Genomic DNA, 23,599 nt, shown 5'->3' on the forward strand with positions numbered 1-23,599 from the left:
ACATATCAAATAAAAGAGAATTAAAAATATTTTGATGAAATTTTGGATTACATACCATACAACTTTTAAATGAATTGAGTTTAAATTAGTGGATTAATAACCTAGCCAAGCTTAAACGGGTAGAATAAATTGAACTGATTGAATTTAATTTTGAGGAATATTTCTTAAGTTCAAGCTAACTAATAGATCAATGCTATGCGTATTACAAAGAGTTATTGCTGTAAATATGTAGAAAAATTAAATTTGAAATTCAAATATTACTACTTTTATGTAGTTGGAGTCTAATGAGCATTTCTTAAAATTTCCGTCTCTTTATTTTTCTTGCTACAACAAAGTTGGAAAAGTTTGTATTTAACTATTGTTGCCTACGTAAAGTCCCATTTTAAGGGTGGAGTGCCCACTTTAACTTAGGCTCAACTAATTTAAATTCGTATAAAGTCTTATTAATCATTCTTATGTAACGTCCGATTTTAAGGATGGAGTATCCACTTTAACTTAGGCTTAACTAATTCAAATTCATATAGAAAAGTCTCATTGCTCATTCTTTTAAGGAATAATTATATAAAATGACAAATTAATAATATAAAGTAAATATAGTAGCTATCGTTTGATTTATTTGTGTTCCATAGCAAACTATTTTGTCAGTCTCTCTCTCCCTCATGTTCTCGCTCGCCACTCTCCCTTTCTCGCTCGCTTACTATCGCTCGCCTCTCTCGCTTTATGCAATAGAATTGTATAAATTGTGTTTCTAATTGTATAAAGCGTGAGAAAATTGTATATACACGCGCAAATACACATATTATTGTCCTATACACTTATAATTATACAATAAAAGCACTTCTTTGCCCAAGTCTCTTTTGCTTTTCTCTCTTTCTCGTTTTATACAAATTCAAATTGTATATATTTTCTCTCTTTCTCGTTTTATACAATTCGATTCAATAGTGCATTCTCTGCCCAAATCTCTTTTGCCTTTCTCTCTTTCTCATTTTATACAAATTCAAATTGTATATAATCATCCTATACACTTATAATTATACAATTCGTTTTATACAATTCTCTGCCCAAGTTTTTTTCTCTTTCTCGTTTATACACTTCGTTTTATACAATTCGCTTCAATTATATACGTAGCGAATTATACTTATATATGTTTGCTATGGATCGCAATTATATAAACTTTGCTATAACATATAAATATAAATTTTATGTTTGTTATATGTGAAAGTTGCCCATCTTTTAATTCATATGTTACAAATCTTTTATGTGGTGGCTTGGTTCTTCTACAATTTTAGGGCTTTAGAGAAAAGAACATAAAGTATGTAGGATTATGAACTTAGAATGAATTAAATTATTTTCAGAATGTTACAAAAACAGTCCAACTGCACAAGATAATCCAATACCCATGGGCCACAGACCAGCCTAGCAGTTTTTCTTCAAGAGCCCATACCTTTATAGGTTAAGTTGGCCCAATCTTCTTCATAAGGGCTGGCTGTGAGTTTATGGGGCCGAATTAAATAGGGCTTTCTATAGTGGGATATAATATGGATACTTATTATCAATTCAAGCAAAAAGATCCATATTTGTGTGTCATGTGCATCCATTTTTTTTGTATGAATATGTAAAGGTTGAACACACATTTTAACTTAGTCGTCACTAATAGTGGAATTATACTTTTCTTTGTGACCGTCTAAATACCACAACTAGTTCTTATTGTATCTCACGAATACTTTACATTAACCTGACAAATGTTTGTGTTTCGAATAAATTTGAGCTCATGATGTCTTATTTTTACCCATAAGTTTCATTTTATTTGAAGAAAGCTTGAAAAATTGGTTATCTCATCCGATCGGAAATGTTACCTTATAAAACTATACAATTTTTCTGTAAAATAAACCAAAAAATGTTTTTAAACCTGCATGGTAAACACGTGACATTTTATATTATATTAAATTAAATTTTTAGTCTAAAACTCTAAAATTCGCACTTATTAGGATCTACCTTTTTCAACAAGTAATGGGGCTTAGTTTGTGCTGCATTCTTTTTTCTAACGTAACTATAGTTCTAAATTTTAAAAGTTTTACTTAAAATTAAATATTTATATAATTTAGTTTTTTTATTTGGTCTATAATTGGTAGGTTTGAAAAAATGATTAATTAAACCATCCCAAGTCAGAGCCGTCTTCACTACAAACGGTAAATTCAAATTTAAGTTCCACATCTAACTACTACCACACAACATATTAATTAAAGTTATTATTTTTAAAAAAGAAAAAAAGTCATCAATTTAATAAACACTCTTTTGTTTCATAATATTTCTCATAACATTATTTTGTTATTGTTACTATTTTCTGAATGTTATGTATCTTTCATTGTTGTTAGCGCTTTTATTTTCTTATTCCTTTTTTCCCTGTGCTTTTAAATTGATGTTTTACACATTATATTCTTTAAATTTTACTTCTCAAATTATGCGTACGTTATTATTGTTTCAAGATATATATTCATTAGTATTAAATGATGCATTTTTTTCCTAATTAGTTGCTCCTTTAGAAATGACACATATTAATATAACAATAATTAACATAGTAAAGTTACAATTTTACCCTTATTAATTATGGTTTTAAAAAGAATGAATTAAAATTTAAAAAAAAATTCAGGAAGTTTAAATGAGGGTATAATAAGATTTTTTTTTTGTTCTTTCTTAATTTGTCAAAATAAACAAATATATAAAAATAGTCAAAAGAGGAAATATAAACAAATACTCCCTCCGTCTCTTTTTACTTGTCTACTTTTGAATTGGCACACCTATTAAGAAAATTATTAATGACGTATTGAATTTATCATTTTAATAATTACGAAGTGGATGAAAAATTATATATTTTTCAAAGTATTTAATTATTTAACTAAAAATAAAATAGATAAACTAACTTTGTCTTTTTTTTTAATTTGTCAAAATAAACAAATAATTAAAAATAACTATTAAAAAAAATGGAGAGGGGGAGTAAATAGTGATTGCAATTAATGTTGACTGTCTCATTACTATTTTGAAGTAATCAAAAAAGTGACGCAGACCTTTTTTATTGAGGTTCAATTTGTCCTTATGTATTACTTTTGAACAAATGTTAGTAAAGTTTTTTTAATTAGGAGTCAAAACTACATTTAGTGACCAGTATTATATCGAATCAAATATTCAATAGGAAGACAAAAAAAAAAATTATTCTATTAACTCTAAACGGACAGTAGCTCAATTTTGACAAAACTAGATCATCCAGCCTCTCAAGATAATATAAACTAATTTTTGCCAAACTATATTAAAAACACACACACCTTTTTGGACTTTTTGTATATAAATAAAAACGGCTCTACAAAATAATTTCATATTCCATGCATATTGCATGGTCAACAACCTAAAACAACTAGTAAATTAATTTTAAATTTTATATTTATATAAAATACATAAATTATTGTATATAATAAATATAATTAGTATAGAAATTTTATATATTCTAGTCATATCAAATATTATCAAAATGAATAAATTAAATTAAATTTTACGTACAGATAGTTTTTGAATACGTAAAATGTAAGAGATTGTTACAGTAAATTAATTTCATGATCGGTATGAATATAATTTTTTCTTTCTCTTTAATTAACGTTTTACTATAATTAGGTTGAATTAATTTACCAGCATAATATAAAAAATAAATAATACGTAATGGTTTTGAAAAGCAGTACAAGATACCAGCTTCTCATCTTTCAATCTTTATCATCGTATTAGTCTTATCTTCACCTAATTAAATTTCAACAATATATGTAAATGTATGATCAAAGTCAAAAATAGTGAACATAATCATAACAATTGTCGTAGCAGAGTTAACTTCACGTATTGTTATTGAATTTTCTATGTAATAAATAAGTTTACTAAATTATTTCTTATAAAGCTGACTTAATTTCATTCATTATAGTAAAATATATTTTCCATTCAGTTTTACTTATCTAGTATTTAAAAATATTTTCTTTCTTTTACTTTTATTAAGATATCAATTGTATTACAAAAAATATGTAATATTAATCACCAAGTTACGTTCAAAATGAATGATTAAAAATGAAGGAAGAGAGTAGTAAAACTACTTGTCTGTCATATTAACTTTACTAGCTAAAAATGCCGCTCTGATGAGTATGTTTAGTTTAGTTTGTTTTTTTTATTTTTATTTTCTATCGCAAATCATAAATGACCTAGTGACATTTATGCCAGACCAGAGCATTCTTCTCAAGAGTGTCCCATACTTATATTAAAACTCGACTAAATTTAAATTTATGTCGAAAAGTGTATTGAATACAAAGCTCCCTAATAAAGACAGTATATTTAATGTTAAAGCATATGAAATATAACAATGACTAATATTATAGATTTAGTTATTATAACGCAACAGCAAATATTATACGATCATGCTATCACGGTGAATTTACTTGAGCTGAAGATTTAGTAAAAATAATTCTTAACTTCCAAAAATTTGCATATGTTCTGATTCCTAATGTTAGATCACCCCATGAGTTCTCTTGTACAAGTGGAGAATTGAATAAAAAAAAAAATCTAGTTCCTCATTTTTAATAAGTGTTCTTTTTTTTAATTATTACAAAGACTCAAAAAAGGTTAACAAAAATCCAAATAGTCAAGCTTCATGCATTAGACAACAAAAGAAGGAATTTACTAAATATACAAAGAGGTACAATTTTGAATCAAATTTGGGGAAAGTTTGTTTTGACTTTTGGTTATGAGTCCAAAGTCAAGGCATCATTTCCTAGAAAATAAAAATTGAAGTGGCTTGACAATGTTGATATAATCACTATTAACCATTATTATACATTATTATTCACCATGATCATTTAACACCATTGTTAAATATTAGTGCTATCATTTAACTATCAACTGTCACTGCTAATTTCACCATTATTATCTAAACACCATTTTTATTGATATTTATTTTCTTAAAAATATTTTATTAATATAGTATTAGCCTAATTTCATATTTTATTAAAAATTTTATGTGTTAATTTTTAATCAAAGATAAAATTTACACATCAAAATATCCAAAAAGACAATTTTAATTATTTAATGTTCATATTTTAATTATAACATGTATTCAAATAAATTAAATTTTACTCCACATTTTAATATTATCAGGGGCAGATTTAAAAACAAGGGGTGTTAATATGTGATACTGATTGATTCAAAAAATTTATGTAGGTCAATACTATTAAAAGGAAAACAAATAAAAAAAATATAGGAAAAGAAGTTACTAATACCCTTAAACTATGTGAAAGGAATAAAAATGTCCTTCGTTTATATTTTAGTTCAAAAATATCTTTGTAATTAATACTTTGGTTCAAAAATACCATATAGTTACAAAATGGATCAAAAACCCTTTTTTCTCCAAATAAAATATATTATTTTTTCTTTTTAAACATGACTTCTTCCTAATTAAAATATTATCAAGGAACACTATTCTTGTTGTCATTCTTCTAAAATCACTTTAATAAATAAAAATGTAGGAAACTTTTTTTCTTTTTAAGCTCATTTTTTCAATTAAAATAGAATAATTTGATGTACCCTTTAATAATAATATATGTCATATATATAAGATTATAGTATATCTATCATTAATTTATATATATATATATATATATATATATATATATATATATAACGATAAAAATACTCGATGATAAAATAAAAAATATTTTCATTTTTCTGAATTAAAGTAACATAAACATTTGTTATTTTTCTAAAAAAAAATATTAATTGAAAAAAATGTGTCTAAAAGAAAATAATAATATATTTATTTGGAAAATGCGTTTTTTTGACCCATTAAATAACAATAAGGGCATTTTTCGACCAAGTATCGATAGCGAGAGCATTTTTTGGACCAAACTATAAACGGGGGGTATTTTTGTTTCTTTTTACATAGTTTAAAGGCATTTTTGAACCAAAATATTGACAATAAGGACATTATTGAATCATTCTATAAACAGAAAATATTTTCATTACTTTCACATAATTTAAGGACATTTTAAACCTTTTTCCAAAAAATAAATAATGTACATTAATACATCTTAGACAACAGATTTACGTACCTCATTTGGTTAGGCTTTGAAATTCTAGAATTTTTAATCAAACTAAGCCATTATATAAAACAATTTACCAAAGTAATACATTTTTCTAAAATTTTACAAAACTAGTATAAATGTATTTCACGGTAACGTTTTAGGGTATATTTTTTTTTAAAAAAAACTAACAGCATTAGGTTGATATACGTTACTGTAAGTAACGTTTTACTCCTAAAACGTTATTTTCAGCAACATATACTCCTAAAACGTTACTATGAGTAACGTTTTAGAAGTAAAACGTTACTGTGAGTAACGTATATCAATCTGACGCCATCAACTTTTAAAAAATAAAATATATCCTAAAACGTTACTGTGAATACGTTTATACTAGTTTTGTAAAATTTTAGAAAAACATATTATTTTGGTGAATGGCTTTATATAATGGATTAGTTTGGTTAAAACCTCGAAATTCTATAGCCTAGGTTGTGTGTCCAGACCTATATAACATTATTTTGATAAAAAAAAGTTATTTTTTCTTTGTACTTTTGATCTTTTTTATGAAATTCAATGAATAAAAATTGTTTAGGTGCTTACTGCTTTTTGTATAAAAAAAAAAGTATATTGTATATTCAAATTTAAATATCTTAATTTTAATAAAAATAAATTAGAACTAGTATAATATATATGTCTGAAGTGTATCAAATATAATGAGTATTTTCAATTCACCAAAATCCATCTTATATTATTCTCTTTTACTAACTTTTGAGTTTTGATAATTAATTTCAAATGCGCAAACACTTCGTGGCCAGCTAGAAAAATTGGGACTAATAGGCAATCTTTCTCCCTTTCATTTAATTATTTTTAGAGGATCAGAATATTTGACAGCTACATTTCAGATATTATGTTAATTTTTTATTAATAAAATTGGAAATAAAAAATTGAGTTGGATTATAGAATTAATATTACTTCGACACAAGAATTGCATGCTTTCTAGTAACTCAAATAATATTAAATTTAGTACATTTGATATGTGAAAATGATTGAATTATCTGTACAAATAGATGAAATATGTCCAGGGTCCAGTCCTACGTGCAAGCAACAGCTAGATTTATAATGTTAATTTATATTAGTATTATTCATATATCTCTTTATTATAATATTCTTATATTAGTTATAGGGATGAAAAGGGTAAGAAAATCATTTAAGTAACACAAAATCAAGAAATGAAAGAGCAAGATTTCTTTAATTAATTCTATAGTATTTTTACTACAAATGTCATTTAATACTTACGTAGAAACTATCTATATATTTTTCTTATAGCTTGTTTGGCACTGCTATCGGGAGGCCAAAGCCATTTATTTTTAGAAAAAGTAAATGTTTGGCAAATCAGTTAATGAAGTAGAAGCTAAGAATTAATTTTTTCCAAAGACTAAATTATTCTTTATATATATATATATATGTATATACTGATCAATATATTTCTTATTAATTAATTGATATATCTCATAAGTTTAGTTAAGTTTCATTTAAGAATTTTTTTTTTTTATGTATATATGTTATTATTTTCTATTCTAAATATTACTTTATGTATTATTTGGCAAAATTAGAAAGAAAAAAATAACAGCAATATTTTTGCAAGACTAGAAAAAAGAAAAGAAAGTAACAATTAAAGATTTAAATTTGAACTCCCAAAAAAGGTATAATATTGATCGAAAATTTAAATATGTACAATTTACTAAAAATAAAATTTGATTATCTTTTTTATAATAAATATTTAAAATAGTCTGTTTTAGTAAAATAATTTTAATATTAAAATTACATTGATACTTGTTCTTTTTCATAATTTTACTCTCAGATAAAAATAATTAGTCAAATAGAAAATTTGTTTGTCAAACGTACTTTTCGAATGAATTAACCAACACATAAATAATTCTTTTAAAAAAAACACTTTTCCAAAATACTATTATAGAAAAAATACTTTTAAGAATAAGTAATTTTAAGTAGCAATACTAAACAAGCTCTTAATCCTGTTCTTCAGTATATATTTTGCAGCATCTCAAATATGGATGATATAAAAAAGGAAAATCTGAAGAAAAAAATATTAGCCATTTTCTTCGTTTCTCTTTTAATATTTCATATATACATGCATACCACGTTTCTTAAAAATACCATTCACACTGGACACCTACAACAGCCATGGAAATTTATTTTCTTAAAAAGATTTTGTTGATCACTAATTTCATATTTTATTAAATTTGATCTGAAGGGCAAACACTTCAGATTTTATGCTAATTTTTTATTAATACTGGAAATGAAAAATCGAGTTGGATTATAGAATTAAAAAATATTAATTCGACACAAGGAGTGCATGTTTTAAAAATGTTGAGTACATTTGATATGTGAAAACGATTGATGAGATATGCTTAAAGAGTCCAAGTCGTACGTGCAAGCAACAAGCTATATTTATAATGTTATTTTAATTTTTATATTGGTATTATATATATCCTTTTACTTGGATCTTGATTTCTTCCATATAAATAATTAACATAATATCTCTTAATTAAAATTTTTATTTATTTGCGGAAGAAAAGGGCAAATATTAATTTGCCTATACGCGTGATATTTTTAGACAAAACCAAGAAATGAAAGAGCAACATATTTTATACATATTATACGCAAAGCGATGTTACTCTTTTTATAATTAAATTAAACATCACTTTACGTATTTGCCTTTATAGTTATTGTTAAATTATTCATGAAAATATAAATAATTCAAAGTAAAATTATAAATACGAGTAATTAACTATCTTGAACTTATAACCCAAATTATGTAAGTGAAGGGGGAAAAAGAAAAAAAAAATAAATGTTCATTTTAAATTTTGAACAATTCATTTATTTTATTTTATTTTTTAATTTTATAAAATAGCTTTCTAAAAAAATAGAGAGGAGTAGTTTTTATTTGGCGAATTCAGTTGAGAAAAAAAAGCTATTAACCAGAAAATTGAAAAGGGCATTTACATAGTTAATTTTCTACTAATATTGTCTCAAAAGAAATAATAATATTAATATCTTTATAATTAAAATTTAAATTAATTTTCTAATATATATTTGCATGTATACCACTCAAGGAGGAGCTAAGCCGCATACCGCGATGGGAAGTGGGAACATGGCATTTTGACACGTTCCGCATGAGTTTGGTTTGCTTAATTATTTAGTTTAGGTATGAGAATAATACATTTAATTAAATCTTTTTTATATTAGATTATGTAACAACTCACATAATTACAAAAGAAGGGTTAGCATGTGAAGGATGCGTGCATTGATCGATTTGATTTGATTTTATATATTATTAATAATTATTTTTAAATATATTATTTAATAATTAAATTAATGGAATATTTTTTTTATCAATTTTTTTTTATGTTTAATTTTCGTTTAACTAAGAAGAAAATACTCATTAATTCATGTATGACTTCTTCAACAATTTCATGTAACAAGACAATAATATAATTTTACATAATGCTCATAAAATAAAAATATTAGTATCATAAAAAAAATTATAAAAGCGCAAAACAAATAAAAAAAACTATCATAAAAATGTGAATTGGCCAAAGGGAAAAGGTAGTACAATAGTCGGTTATGGAATTAATATTTATTATTTACATAGGGGTGAAGGAATAAATCATTCCGTCTTAATGAGTTACAGACTTATGCAATAATCCACGTGATGATATTAATACTATCAAATGTTAAGTTTTGATAAAATTCTTTAATAACAATTCTTCAAATTTTTCATATGGAGTATTAATTTGGTGGAACTTAGATCTAAAAGGAGTCTATTTCATTTATATTGTTTTCACTTTTTTATGACTATTTAATTTGTTTGCTACGAAAGAATTAATTGGCTATGACTTCTTTGTTTTACAAAATATGATGGTTATGTCGAGCTAAACATAATCATTTCAAAAAAACAATTGTGTGCTTAAAAAAAATAATAAGAAGCTCTATAATAGACTAATTTTGTTTTACGGAAAATAGATTAATTAAAGGGGCAAATTACTTTCATACCAAAGAGTTACTTACATTATTCAATGTTTATATATGATATGATCTCAATGATTTTATCATCTACTTTGAATCTTTGATGATTTCACAAAATAGCAAAACATGAATAAGCAACACATACAAAATACAAATAGTTTTCTATTATTCTTTCATAAATTCACATAATAAAAGAAATTTTATTTTTTTTGTTGGATGTGGCGAAAGGATATATAATCGAAAAAAAATCAGTTATAACAAGATATTACTATTCTTTATAACACAATTCAAATTAGACTAGATAGGCTAACTTTTATCTTAAGCTTTAAATAACTCAACTTTTTTGAAAATTGAAAAAAGTCTAAAAAAAAAGGAGTTAATATAAATCGAGAGAGTAATATTTACTATTTTTTATATATAACTTTAATTTCGTCTAATTATGTTTAAATAAGTATATTTTTAATTATAAAAGTGTTGTTATTTTCGGCTTGTATGGAACTTACTTTTCACCAATATTTTTTATCTCCTACCAAGTACTAACGCATATACTAATATGTTTATAATCTCAATATATTACTTTAATCATAATTTCATGTAAATATAGTTGAATATTTTAATTACAATATCTTCTCTCCTTTCTCATAAACAAAAAAAAGATTATTATAAGACAGGGATGATATATTCAACATTTCAACTTGATATTGGGTCAACTTTTAAAGTTCAAAATTAAAAAATAAAAGAAAAGAATGTAGTCTATAGTGAAATAAGGAGGATTTGGAGGCGTGGTAGGACTGGGGCAGCCAGATTTTTTCTGTCCCCATCTCGATCTCTCTTATATTTCGGCGTATTATTATTATTTTTTTAACGAGTCGTCTAATTTATATATTATTGGTTCTTTTTTTTATTTATCAGTATTTTTTTAAAAATTACTATATTTACGACAATATATATGTTAACATATTGATCAAAGTTTACATTATTAAATCATTCAATATTATCAAAATTTAAATTTTAAAATTTTAATATTAAAAAAATTATATTTTAAAAAAGGACAACTTTCACATATAGCAAATAAAAAATTCATATTTGTATACTATAGCAAAGTTTGTATAATTGCGCTCCATAGCAAACATAGAAACTGTATAATTCGTTATATATATACAGTTGAAGCAAATTGTATAAAACGAAGTGTATAAAACAAGAAAGAGAAAGACACTTAGGCAGAGAACTGTATAAAAACAAAGTGGATAAAACGAATTGTATTATTATAAATGTACAGAACAATTATATACAATTTGAATTTGTATAAAATGAGAAAGATAGAAGACAAAAGAGACTTGACAAGGAATATACAGTTGAATCGAATTGTATAAAACGAGAAAGAGAGAAATTAGATACAATTTGAAAATTTTATAAAACGAGAAAGAGAGAAAGACAAAAGAAACTGGGCAGGGGAGTATTTTTATTGTATAATTATAAGTGTATAGGACGAAAATATATGTACTTGCATGTGTATATATAATTTTCTCACGCTTTATACAAACAGAAACGCAATTTATACATTTCCCTTCTGTTTGTATAAGTGAGAAAGGCGAGGGTGGCGCGTGAGATTCGGGAGAGTGACGAGCGAGATATTTGAGAGAGAGGCGCCTGACAATTTTTTGCATACGTTTGCTGGAGCATAATTAAATCAAATCCTATCTACTTCATTTATTTTAGATTATTAATTTGCTATTATATATAATTTTCCTTTTAAAAAGTATTAATCAAAGTTTAGATAATCTGAATCTCTATGTCGATAAAAATAATGATAATAATGCCACGTGTATTATAATAAGCCTTTTGTTCTCTCCAATCCTCTAATATAAATACACGTTTCTCTTGAATCTAAATCACAACTAACAAACTTCCTCAAAACTTGCATTGCCTTCCCTTTTAATTTCGCACATTCATTTGTTGCTTTACGATACGCAGACATTTTTCTCTCCGCCCTAATTTCTTCCTCCAAAGATCTAACACTAAGGTTTAATAAAAAAAATTTCCTGCAAAAATGATTCGAGGAGCCGCATGTTTTCGCAAATTATTTCAATCTTCAGCTGTATCTTCAAAGGTTTGTTCTCATCTATAAATCTCGATGAAAAAATTTTATCGATCGAATAAATTGTTACATGTACTCGCTCGGCTCACTATTGAATTTTCCTTTTTAGTGAAAAATAATTTTTTTTTTTTATTGGCATTTGCAGGTTGCAGCAAGGTGTTATACAGCTCAGGCGGCTGTACAGCCTGCTATTTACAGGTAAATTATAGATGAAATAATTGCGTCAACAACTTGAAAAAAAAATAATTAATTAGTCAATCAACTGAATTATTGTTTAATTTGATGGTTTCAGTAGCGACGAAGAGTCTGCTGATATCGACTGGGACAATCTTGGATTCCAATTGATGCAAACTGATTATATGTACATGACTAAATGCTCTGATGATGGAATATTTAGAAAAGGACAACTTAATCGTTATGGCAATATCAATTTGAGCCCATCTGCTGGTGTTTTGAACTATGGACAGGTAAAATAATAAATTATATGGCCAAAATCTAAAGTATAGTAAAAATCATTCGAATAATATTTAACCATTTCTTTTTTGTTTAAACAGGGGTTGTTTGAAGGTACAAAAGCGTATAGAAGAGATGATGGAAGAGTATTTTTATTTCGTCCTGAACAGAACGCAATCAGAATGCAAATTGGTGCGGAGCGAATGTGTATGCCATCTCCTACAACTGATCAATTTGTTGATGCTGTTAAGCAAACCGCTCTTGCTAACAAACGTTGGGTAATTAATTATTTTTCGATTCATCGTCTCAGTCTCAAATAAGTTGTATGATATGATCAATGTTTAATTGGGGGATTGTTACTAAATGTGCAGATTCCTCCTTCTGGAAAAGGGTCACTTTACATTAGGCCTCTTTTAATAGGCAGTGGTCCTATTTTGGGTTTGGCTCCAGCACCTGAGTACACTTTCCTTGTCTATGCCTGTCCTGTTGGTAATTATTTCAAGGTTAGTTTCTTATTTAAGTCGCTTAAAATATATCTATATCTATAGATAACTCTCGTATCGAATATTAATTAATGTATCGCAATTGCAGCAAGGAACAGCGCCATTGAACCTGTACGTTGAAGAAGATGTTCATCGTGCTTCACGTGGTGGAGCTGGCGGAGTCAAAAGCATTACTAACTATGCTCCGGTAATTAAATAAATATATGCTATATGGTTTTATTAAATTTCTTCATGCGTATAATTATGTACTGATAATTTTTTTTAAATGTAGGTTTTAAAAGCTATGAAGAATGCGAAGGCAAATGGATATTCAGATGTATTATATCTTGATGCAGTAAATAAGAAATATATTGAAGAAGTGTCTTCTTGCAATATTTTTCTTGTAAAAGGAAATGTACTTTCAACTCCAATAGCCAAAGGAACTATTCTTGAAGGAATAACAAGAAAAAGCATCATGGACATTGCACATGATCTTGGATATACGGTAAATTAAAAAACAAAACAATTTCATTATAACGTTACGTAACTGTTTATTTATAAAATCAGATGCAACACTTAATGCTTAGCTCGATTTGATTAAGCGTTTTAATCATATATTTTGAAAATACAGGTTGAAGAACGTTTAATTGAAGCTGATGAATTAATTAGTGCTGATGAAGTATTTTGTACGGGAACTGCAGTTGGTGTTGCTCCTGTTGGAAGTATCACATACAAAGGCCAAAGGTAATTTTTTTTTCCAAATATACAAATTTAATTAGTCAACGCTGAAAGATCTGTTGGAATACTTTAATCAAATATAAAATTCTAGTATTTAATGTTACTTAATAGCCACTTCTTTTGCATTACTTTTAATAATCAAATTTAATGGTTGTATTTATTATTGTTGCAGGATTGAGTATAAAATAAGCTCAGATCTATCGTGCAAGCAGTTCTATTCAAGATTAGTAGGGATACAAAGAGGTGTTATCAAGGATGAAAGGGATTGGATCGTGGAGATTGAATGATTTTAATGTTTTTTAACAAGTCTTTTGTGATTATATTAATGCTTGTGGAGCAATATAGTATATTTTTTTACTACTAGTAATCATAAATGATAAAAGCTTTTGCAAACTCTTCTAACTAGGGATGTGCATTTGGTTTTGTCTTTTACTGGTAATCATTAATGATATATATATAAGATTTTGGGAGCTCTTTTAATTACGGATGTGAATGTTTGGTTTTTCGATTTGATTTAATATTGTTTAATTTAAATTTTTTAGTTTTTAATTTCAAAGGAGTATAGCTCAATTTGAATTAAAATAATAATATTAAAATTCTATTTCTAATATAAATCACAAGTAAAATGTAAAACACTACTTAAAAGTTAATTCATAATGAAAAACAATAACTAAAAAGGGACAAAAATAGTTAATTAACTCCAACTCTACTCTCTCTCTCTTTATATATATATATATATATATATATATTCAATTTTTCTTACTTTTCGATTCTTATGTTTCTCTAAATTCTAAATCAAACAAAGTAAATTATTAATTTAAAGTCAAATTAATAAATCAAAAATCAATCCAAAATACAATTCAATTAGATTTTGTTTGATTTTCGGTTTATTCCAAATATTGCACACCACTACTTGTAACAATAATATGTAAATTGTTGGTTGGTTATTTAAGAAATAAGTGATGAAAATATCTATAAATTTAGTATGAATAATGAATTTCATTTTCAATAAATTATAGATGGTCTTAAAATCACCCTCTTTACTTGACTATGTGAATTTAAATTCTCTCTAATCTACCACATGGTATATCAAGTTGTCTCAAACCTTTTTAAGAATGTGAAACTCTTAATAAAAAGTCGAGAGATGTGTTGAAAATTCTCACAAAGTTGGAAAAAATTATTAATTTTGTCCACAAATTATTAACAATCTTAAAAACACTCTTCTCTTTTTACATGACATTGCAAATGGTGTCAATTCTTTTAAAAATAATTGAGAGACTACTTGCCCCCTGCCCTAGGCCTATTGAGATCTTTTCCTGTGCTGGTAAATTTTTCTGTGCGGATAAATTTGGGCTCAGGAGGGGAATATCCGGTTCATTGGAACTTCAACTCCACCAATTTGTGAGGTTTATTTTTTAAAAAAAGTTATTGAAAAAACTACAAAATCAAATTTTTATATTTTTTTAGTGTATATGTAATATATGAAAGTGAATATCATAAACCCAATGTGTTTATATATATTCTACAAGAGTGATCTAGATTTGAGAGAAAATTGTAAATTTAATATCGTAAATTAAGTTTGTCATACACTGGACGGGAGCCCAAAACAATACTTTAAAATGTTTAAAAAATTTATCAAAAATTTATAATTAAAGTTAGACATGTTTGAATCTCAAAATTCAGAAAATGCCTCATAAAATAGAACGGAAAGAGTAACACAGAATTTTAAGGTTAAAGTAGACAAATATCTATTTTTGTAATCACCATTAAAATTGCATAGTACTTATTTTATTTGAAGTAATATCATATACTTGATATTACAAATTTATTTGAACTTAGTCATATATAACTTTAGATATCATAAATCTAAATGTATTTTAAAATGGCTACCTATAATGTACAACTTAAATAACGATATTTGAAAAAAATAACTCGTAATTTACTTCAAATGAGGAAGTGAACGAATACCCATCTTTGGGGTCATCATTTAATAGTACAGCTATATTATTTTTTTGTTTTTGCAAGTTTATATAGTTTAAAAATATAGAGAAAAAAAAAATCAGACAATCACATTTGGTACTTGAATATCTTAAATGTATGGCTTGTGAAAGTCAAATATTAAATGTTTTCACCTAATAGATGGTGTGGCTTGTAAAGATTTAGACATTTTTATTGAGGTACATGTAAGAATTTATTAAACTTAATTCTGATCATGTATATTTATTATCTTTATATGTATGTGTGCGTCTTGTCGTATATTATTAAAAATATATGTAAAAATAAAAAGTAAAGTTGACTGGGTTTGATCTTAGAACCTTTTATATGAAATGCCATGCTATAATCAGCTGGGTAAAGCAAGCAGGATAATCCTAAGCTGCTGTTATAGCCTCTTATTATATATAGGAAAATACGTTCGAGAAAGGCCCTGACCCTGCCAACCAAGTATCAAAAAGAAAGAAGAGAAAGAAGGAGAAGAGAACTTCGTATTTTGGTAACTCTCTAGGAGTCATCTTTAACCTTGAATGCTATTAATAGATTCTATAGCAATAGTTCCTCGGACTCGGAAAGTAATAACGAAAATAGCTAACCAAATTTATCTTTTAAATTTCAATAATTCAACACTACAATATATGTTAAATAAATTTAAATTTAAAATATATGTTCCACATATCATAAAGAACCAAGATAAAAAATGGAAAAATTACATAAATTAGTACATTTTAATAAATAATTACTAATTTTAGCAATACTTTTTATTTATTACCATTTATAACAATACTATGTCAAATCTGCAATATGAATTAAAAGTGAATTATGTATGCAATATATATGAATTATAATTGTTTTTTGAAATATATTTTGTTTGTTTGGTTAAAATTTGACACATTGTATTATAAGCGTATTAAAATGTGTGATAAATGTATTATCCATTATTAAAATTTGTATTATATATGAATAATAAATTCTTCTTTGTAATATGTATTAAACTTGTATTATAAATGAATTAAAAGTGATCAAGTGAAAAAAAGATATTATTGCTATAAATGGTAAATATTTTTTTATTTTTATATATTTATGTAAGTTTCCCATAAAAAATTTACAGTAATATAAATAATATACTATAAATAATATATACGAGAGATATAAAAAAGTGAATGTGGAGATCATCTTATTTCTCTTTCAATTGTGAATGAGAGACCTATTAATGAATTGACAAATCAGATCAAATTAAAGTCACATTATCAAATGTTCAATACTCATACATTTTTATTCAAAATCATTCATTTATTAAGGGAATAGAGAATTCACTAATTCAATAAATTTATAATCTAGATCAAAAGTTACTTTTCTTGGGGCTGTTTGGATTGACTTTTATCTTATGACTTATAAGTCAAAAGTCATAAGTTAGAATTTATAACTTATAACTTTTGACTTTTTTTTGTTATTTTAGCTTGAAAATAGGTGCTTATTAACATTTTTTAACTTTACTCAAATATTTCAAAACTGCTTAAAAGCTAGTATTTTAACTTAAAAATAGCTAAAATAAGTCAATTCAAACAGACGCTAAGAACCTGTTTGGATGGGCTTAAAAGCTGGTCAAACTAACTTATTTTAAGTAAAAAATGACTTATATTTTAAGCCAAAATCTAAAAGTTAGGTGAGGGTTTTTTTTTCCAACTTAAAATTCATTTTATGTTGACAGTGTATATTACCTTTTTACCCTTAATTCTTTTATTTATATTTTTATTTTTATTATTATTATTCTTTATTATTATTCTTTTATTTTATTATTATTATTATAATTACTAATATTATTAATATTTTATTATTTATTTTTTATTATTATTCTTTATTATTATTATTATTATAAATTATTATTATATATTATTATTATATATTATTATTATTAGTCTTTATTTTATTATTCTTTATTATTATTATTATATATTATTATAAATTATTATTATTATATTATTATTATTATTATTTTCATAATGTCTTATTATTATTATTGTTGTTGTTGTTGTTGTTGTTGTTGTTGTTGTTTATATATTATTATTATCAATATTTTATATATTATTATTATTATCAATATTTTTTATATTATTATTATTATTATTATTATTATTATTATGATAATTATGATAATTATTATTATTATTATATTATTACTATCAGTATTATTATTATTTTCATATTGTTATATTATTATTATTATTATTATTATTATTATTATGTATATTTTTTTATTATTATTTTTATTTATTTTATTACTATTATATATATTATTATTATTATTATATATTATTATTATTATTANATATATTATATATTATATATTATATATTATATATCATTATTATAATTTTTATTATTATTTTTTATTATTATTATATATTATATATTATATGTTATATATTATTATTATAATAATTATTATTATTATTTTCATATTTTTTTATTATTATTTATTATTATTATTTTCATATTATTTTATTATTATTATTTATTATTATTATTTTCATATTATTTTATTATTATTATTTATTATTATTATTATTATATATTATTATTATTTTATTTATTGTTATTATTATTATTATTATTATTTTCAAATTATTATATTATTATATTATTATCATTTAATATTATTATATATAATTATTAGTATTTTATATTATATTATTATAATTATTATTTATAAACAATTTATAATAATAAAGAAATATGTGAATGATAGCAAAATATAATTACTTATGGATGTAAAATATAAGTTAATTTTGTTTTATTTTTTAAATATAAAAATCTTAAATTAATCAACTTTTATCATGATAACAACTTTTAAAGGTATTTCAGACATTTTAATTAAAAAAAGTATTTATCAGCACTTATTTGCCAAATACATTAATAACTTTTTTTTAACTTCATCATTTTTATCTAATACATAACTACTTATTTTAAAAATAAATTCTAGCACTTTCAAAAATACTTTTTAAAAGCTACTTCTTTTAAGTTTATTCAAACGGACTCTTAATGCACGCGTTTCCTCTTTTGACTACGTGTACGGAAATACGGTTATTAATAACTTTTTGAACCGTTCAAATTTATAAAATTTATTATGCATTGTGATTAATAGAGTCAAGTTCATTATATTAAAATTTTTATTAATATATATAAATCATATAACTTTAAAAAATCATAGTAACTTAAAAGACTAAAAATTTTGAATGCATTAAGTTCTAAGGTATAAGTTTTGGTGATTAGTATTATTTACCTTTAAAATAATTGATTTTAAAAGGTATAATCTATCTTCTAAAAAATTAATTTTATTTTAATTTTGTAATTTAACAAATATTTTAGGAAGAATATTTTTACTCATATTAACAAGTAATATAAGAGGGAGAGGGTATTAGATAATGAAATTTCCTCGTTTTATCATCAGTCCATGCCACGTTTATTTCTTAATATACATTTTATTACAACCACTCCTTTTTATTCCATAAGGTATAATTTATAATGTGAACATACACATACTTGAAAAAAAGAGTCATGTTTACTCTAATCCATTCCATTGGGGAATACATTTAATTCTAACTTAGATGCTCTTTTATTTTTCATAATCAATTTAATTAAGATACAAAAGCAAGCTTGTCTTTGTTCTTTCTTTAGGATAATTTGTGGAAATTAAGAAAAAAAGTAACTTAATTAAGAAGTCACAGGGTAATCTTTCAATATAATACTTAAGAAAAATATATAAATTGCTTCTAGACTTGTTCGATCAAACAGAATAAATATCACTTAAAATAAAATAAAAAACTGAGTTAGTAATAGTTTCCCATCTTAAAGTTAAAGACGTAGTTCTTTTTATAGTTCATGGTGTCAAAAATTATATTGTAAATATGGACCATTGTAAGAAAAGTTAAAGATACAATTAAAATAAAATGGACAGAATATCTCAAATAATCAATGTTATTCTTTTGTTTTAGCTCTATTGGAGAGTTTCTAACCTTTTTTTTTTCTTTTGATGACTCGAACACACAATTTTAATGCCTTAAGAATGAAGAAGAAGAGTATATATAATTCATTTTTTTTTTAATTCTCATCATAATAAAACAATTTAATTTGAGAATCAAGAATCAACAATCAAGATCAATGAGCTGGAATCAAGGTATCTCAAATTTAAATATTATTGAATTCATATATGAATTCTAACATGGATCCATGCCTAATTAGAATTTAAATTATAAAAATCATATAAATAGCATTTGGTACTCTTAAAATAGTGAAAAGGATTAATTTGCTCCCTTTTTTTTAATTAGCTTATATAGAAATAAGAGAAATTACACTCTCCCTTAGATTTTGTCATTTTTCACTAACGAATTAAGTTTGGATAAAATCATTGTATTTTGCATAGTTCTAAAACACATTTAGTATTTTGACCTTTTTAATTACTCGTGAATTAAAGTACGTTAAGTTTTGAAAGTTATAATTGGATTATTTGAAACGGCCATGACTTTTTAGGGACCAAAATTAGACGGATGGGTATAGTTATCCTATTTTCCATTGTTGAGGCAAAACTAAATTTTATCATTTTTATAGTAAAATATAATCAGTATACTGCAACAATATTGGGAAGAGATCTGGTGAGTAGAAGGTAGAAATCGTCCATTTTAAATGTCTTTAAGTCTCTCTTATACAGATTGAAAAAACACTTCAAAAGTCACTACATATTTCAAATGCCCAAATTAATGGATACATTCTTATCTAAAATAGTCCATAGAACTAGGGTATATATATACATGCATTTAAGTAGTTCATATATTAATTAAGTGGACAATCCACCCATTCAATGGATTTATAACATTTTTTCCCTTAAAAAAAGTATTTTAGCACTAACTATATGATCTATTATTTTTCTCTTTTAGCAAGAGATTATGTAACAACGGAGAACCATACAATCGATTCAAATATCCTAATTATTAAAATAATACTACAACACAATATAATACAATGCATTATAAAATGATAAATAACAACCGTCTAAAAGTATTAAAGTATTTTAGCACTAACTATATGCTCTATCATTTTTTTTATTTTTTCTAATGATAACTAAGAGAATCATGTAGATTTTGAAGATAATAAAGGGCGAAGTCCGTTCTTTTCCCACAATTAACTCTAGTATATAATGTGCATGAATTCCTCCCAAAATATCATAGACTTCTTCAATCTCTAGTACTTTCTTCTACCATCTACTCTAAAATCAATGGCTTCTTCTCAATCTTCTCTCTCTCACCTATTCTCTACACCAACAACAACTTCTTTACAAATAGCTCCTACTACTAGGTGAGTTTCATTTGAAACAATTTTTGTGTGTATATCACCCAGTATATTATGTATACCCATATAATATGTTGTAGAGGCGGTGTGAGCATTTTTAATTGTAATTCAAAAAATATTCATTTATATTATTGTTTTATGTGATGTCAGTAGCGATGACGAGTCTGCTTATATTGACTGGGACAACCTTGGATTTCAATTGATGCAAACTGATTATATGTACGTGACAAAATGCTCTGATGATGGAATATTTAGACAAGGACAACTTAATCGTTATGGCAATATCCAATTGAGCCCAGCTGCTGGTGTCTTAAACTATGGACAGGTTAAACAAATAAATAAATTATATAGCCAAAATGTAAAGTACAGTAAAAATCATTCGAATAATATTTAACGTTTTTTTTTTTTAAACAGGGGTTGTTTGAAGGTACAAAAGCGTATAGAAGAGAGGATGGTAGAATATTTCTATTTCGTCCTGAACAGAACGCGATGAGAATGCAAATTGGTGCAGAGAGGATGTGCATGCCATGTCCTTCGACTGATCAATTTGTTGAGGCTGTTAAGCAAACGGCTATTGCTAACAAGCGTTGGGTAATTAATTATTTATTACCAATCGAATAAGTTTGTTACTTTTAAAATTAAATTGAGGGATTGTTATTAAATGTGCAGATTCCTCCTTTTGGAAAAGGGGCACTATACATTAGGCCTCTTTTAATAGGCAGTGGTCCTATTTTGGGTTTGGCTCCAGCACCTGAGTACACTTTTCTTGTCTATGCCTGTCCTGTTGGTTATTATTTCAAGGTTAGTTCCTTATTTAAAAGATATCCATACATAACTCTCCTATAGAATATTAATTAATGTATTTTGCAATTTCAGCAACGTACAGCGACATTGAACTTGTACGTTGAAGAAGATGTTCATCGTGCTTCACGTGGTGGAGCTGGCGGAGTCAAAAGCATTACTAACTATGCTCCGGTAATTAAATAAATATATGATATAGTATTTATTAAAATTCTTCATGCGTATAATAATTATGTACTGATATTTTTTTTAAAATGTAGGTTTTAAAAGCTATGAAGAATGCGAAGGCAAATGGATATTCAGATGTACTATATCTTGATGCAGTAAATAAGAAATATATTGAAGAAGTGTCTTCTTGCAATATTTTTCTTGTAAAAGGAAATGTACTTTCAACTCCAATAGCCAAAGGAACTATTCTTGAAGGAATAACAAGAAAAAGCATCATGGACATTGCACATGATCTTGGATATACGGTAAATTAAAAAAAAAAAAAAACAATTTCATTATAACGTTACGTAACTGTTTATTTATAAAATCAGATGCAACACTTTATGCTTAGCTTGATTTGATTAAGCGTTTTAATCATATACTTTAAAAATACAGTTTGAAGAACGTTTAATTGAAGCTGATGAATTATTTACTGCTGATGAAGTATTCTGTACGGGAACTGCAGTTGGTGTTGCTCCTGTTGGAAGTATCACATATAAAGGCCAAAGGTAAATTACCATATTAAAAAAAATTCGTTTTACGATACAAATTTAATTAGTCAATGTTATAAGATCTTTCGATATATTTTGAGGGTAAATTATAGAAATTTCACTAGTTTATGAGCTAATTACTTAGTTTAAATTAGTTTGCAGTTTTATGAATATTATCCGAGTTTAAGACTTCGGATACATGTATTGACGTGCCCAAATATATATATCTCGAATACATAGTGTCAAAATTAGGTATCATTTGTTCTAGATACATTGTATCTAAAGTGAATTCACATGTATCTGATCCTGTCGCTCGCATCTCTCTTCTCTTGCTCGCTTCTCTCCCTAATCTGATATCCCAAATACGTATATCTTATATTTTAGATATCTTTATATAGTGTGATTCGTAGGGATGATTCACATGTTTTTGGGGATCTCCCTTGCCCCTCTTCTATCTCAACTCGCCTTTATCCTTATTTTATTGTATTTGGTAGCAAAAGTAAAAGGATCTAGGTGTATTTTACTTGAATTAGTGAGACAAATTGTTGTTATTTCAAACTATTGGAACAATTAGTAAATATGATAAAAAAATTGACTAATTAGCCATTGCTTCTCAATATGTAATCCCTTTTTGTAAGTATTTAATTTTTGTGGTGCAGGATTGAGTATAAAATAAGCTCAGATCTGTCGTGCAAGCAATTTTATTCAAGATTAGTAGGGATACAACGAGGTGTTATCAAGGATGAAAGGAATTGGATCGTGGAGATCGAATGATTTTAATGTTTTTTTAACAAATCTTTGCGATTATATTAAGGCATGAACAAGTTGTGTGTAATAATAATAATAATA

The 23,599-nt window shown here is 25.2% G+C and overlaps 2 protein-coding genes across 3 annotated transcripts; both read left to right on the plus strand.

Annotated features, from left to right (window-relative positions):
- Window positions 1-12,028: 12,028 nt before the first annotated feature.
- On the plus strand, window positions 12,029-14,400 carry LOC107015985 (branched-chain-amino-acid aminotransferase 2, chloroplastic-like). Its single transcript, XM_015216451.2, has 9 exons — window positions 12,029-12,252; window positions 12,386-12,438; window positions 12,533-12,707; window positions 12,795-12,971; window positions 13,065-13,196; window positions 13,285-13,383; window positions 13,468-13,680; window positions 13,807-13,919; window positions 14,086-14,400. Exons 1-9 carry the CDS (start codon window positions 12,193-12,195, stop codon window positions 14,198-14,200), a joined length of 1,137 nt encoding a protein of 378 aa, XP_015071937.1. The 5' UTR covers window positions 12,029-12,192; the 3' UTR covers window positions 14,201-14,400.
- A 6,745-nt stretch (window positions 14,401-21,145) lies between these two features.
- Window positions 21,146-23,576, plus strand: LOC107017181 (branched-chain-amino-acid aminotransferase 2, chloroplastic-like). 2 transcript variants are annotated; one of them, XM_015217453.2, is made up of 8 exons: window positions 21,146-21,257; window positions 21,405-21,576; window positions 21,666-21,842; window positions 21,921-22,052; window positions 22,128-22,226; window positions 22,313-22,525; window positions 22,656-22,768; window positions 23,410-23,576. In XM_015217453.2, the coding sequence occupies exons 1-8, from the start codon at window positions 21,178-21,180 to the stop codon at window positions 23,522-23,524; spliced, it is 1,101 nt and encodes a 366-aa protein (XP_015072939.1). In that variant the 5' UTR covers window positions 21,146-21,177; the 3' UTR covers window positions 23,525-23,576. The 2 variants fall into 2 exon arrangements, with proteins under 2 accessions (XP_015072939.1, XP_015072938.1); XM_015217452.2 differs by having other exon boundaries at window positions 21,402-21,576; window positions 23,410-23,575.
- Window positions 23,577-23,599: the final 23 nt, after the last annotated feature.

The sequence above is a fragment of the Solanum pennellii genome, chromosome 4 (genome assembly GCF_001406875.1).
Source record: "Solanum pennellii chromosome 4, SPENNV200".
NCBI classification, from domain to species: Eukaryota; Viridiplantae; Streptophyta; class Magnoliopsida; order Solanales; family Solanaceae; genus Solanum; species Solanum pennellii.

What these genes read in the sequence shown, in the direction of transcription:
- LOC107015985 (XM_015216451.2), top strand. Translation starts at nt 12,193, where the DNA reads ATGATTCGAGGAGCCGCATGTTTTCGCAAATTATTTCAATCTTCAGCT. An exon ending in GTACAGCCTGCTATTTACAG is followed by an intron (nt 12,439 to 12,532) that starts GTAAATTATAGA and finishes TGATGGTTTCAG; the next exon opens with TAGCGACGAAGAGTCTGCTG. An exon ending in CTGTTGGTAATTATTTCAAG is followed by an intron (nt 13,197 to 13,284) that starts GTTAGTTTCTTA and finishes TCGCAATTGCAG; the next exon opens with CAAGGAACAGCGCCATTGAA.
- LOC107017181 (XM_015217452.2), top strand. Translation starts at nt 21,178, where the DNA reads ATGGCTTCTTCTCAATCTTCTCTCTCTCACCTATTCTCTACACCAACA. An exon ending in CAAATAGCTCCTACTACTAG is followed by an intron (nt 21,258 to 21,401) that starts GTGAGTTTCATT and finishes ATGTGATGTCAG; the next exon opens with TAGCGATGACGAGTCTGCTT. An exon ending in GCATTACTAACTATGCTCCG is followed by an intron (nt 22,227 to 22,312) that starts GTAATTAAATAA and finishes TTTAAAATGTAG; the next exon opens with GTTTTAAAAGCTATGAAGAA.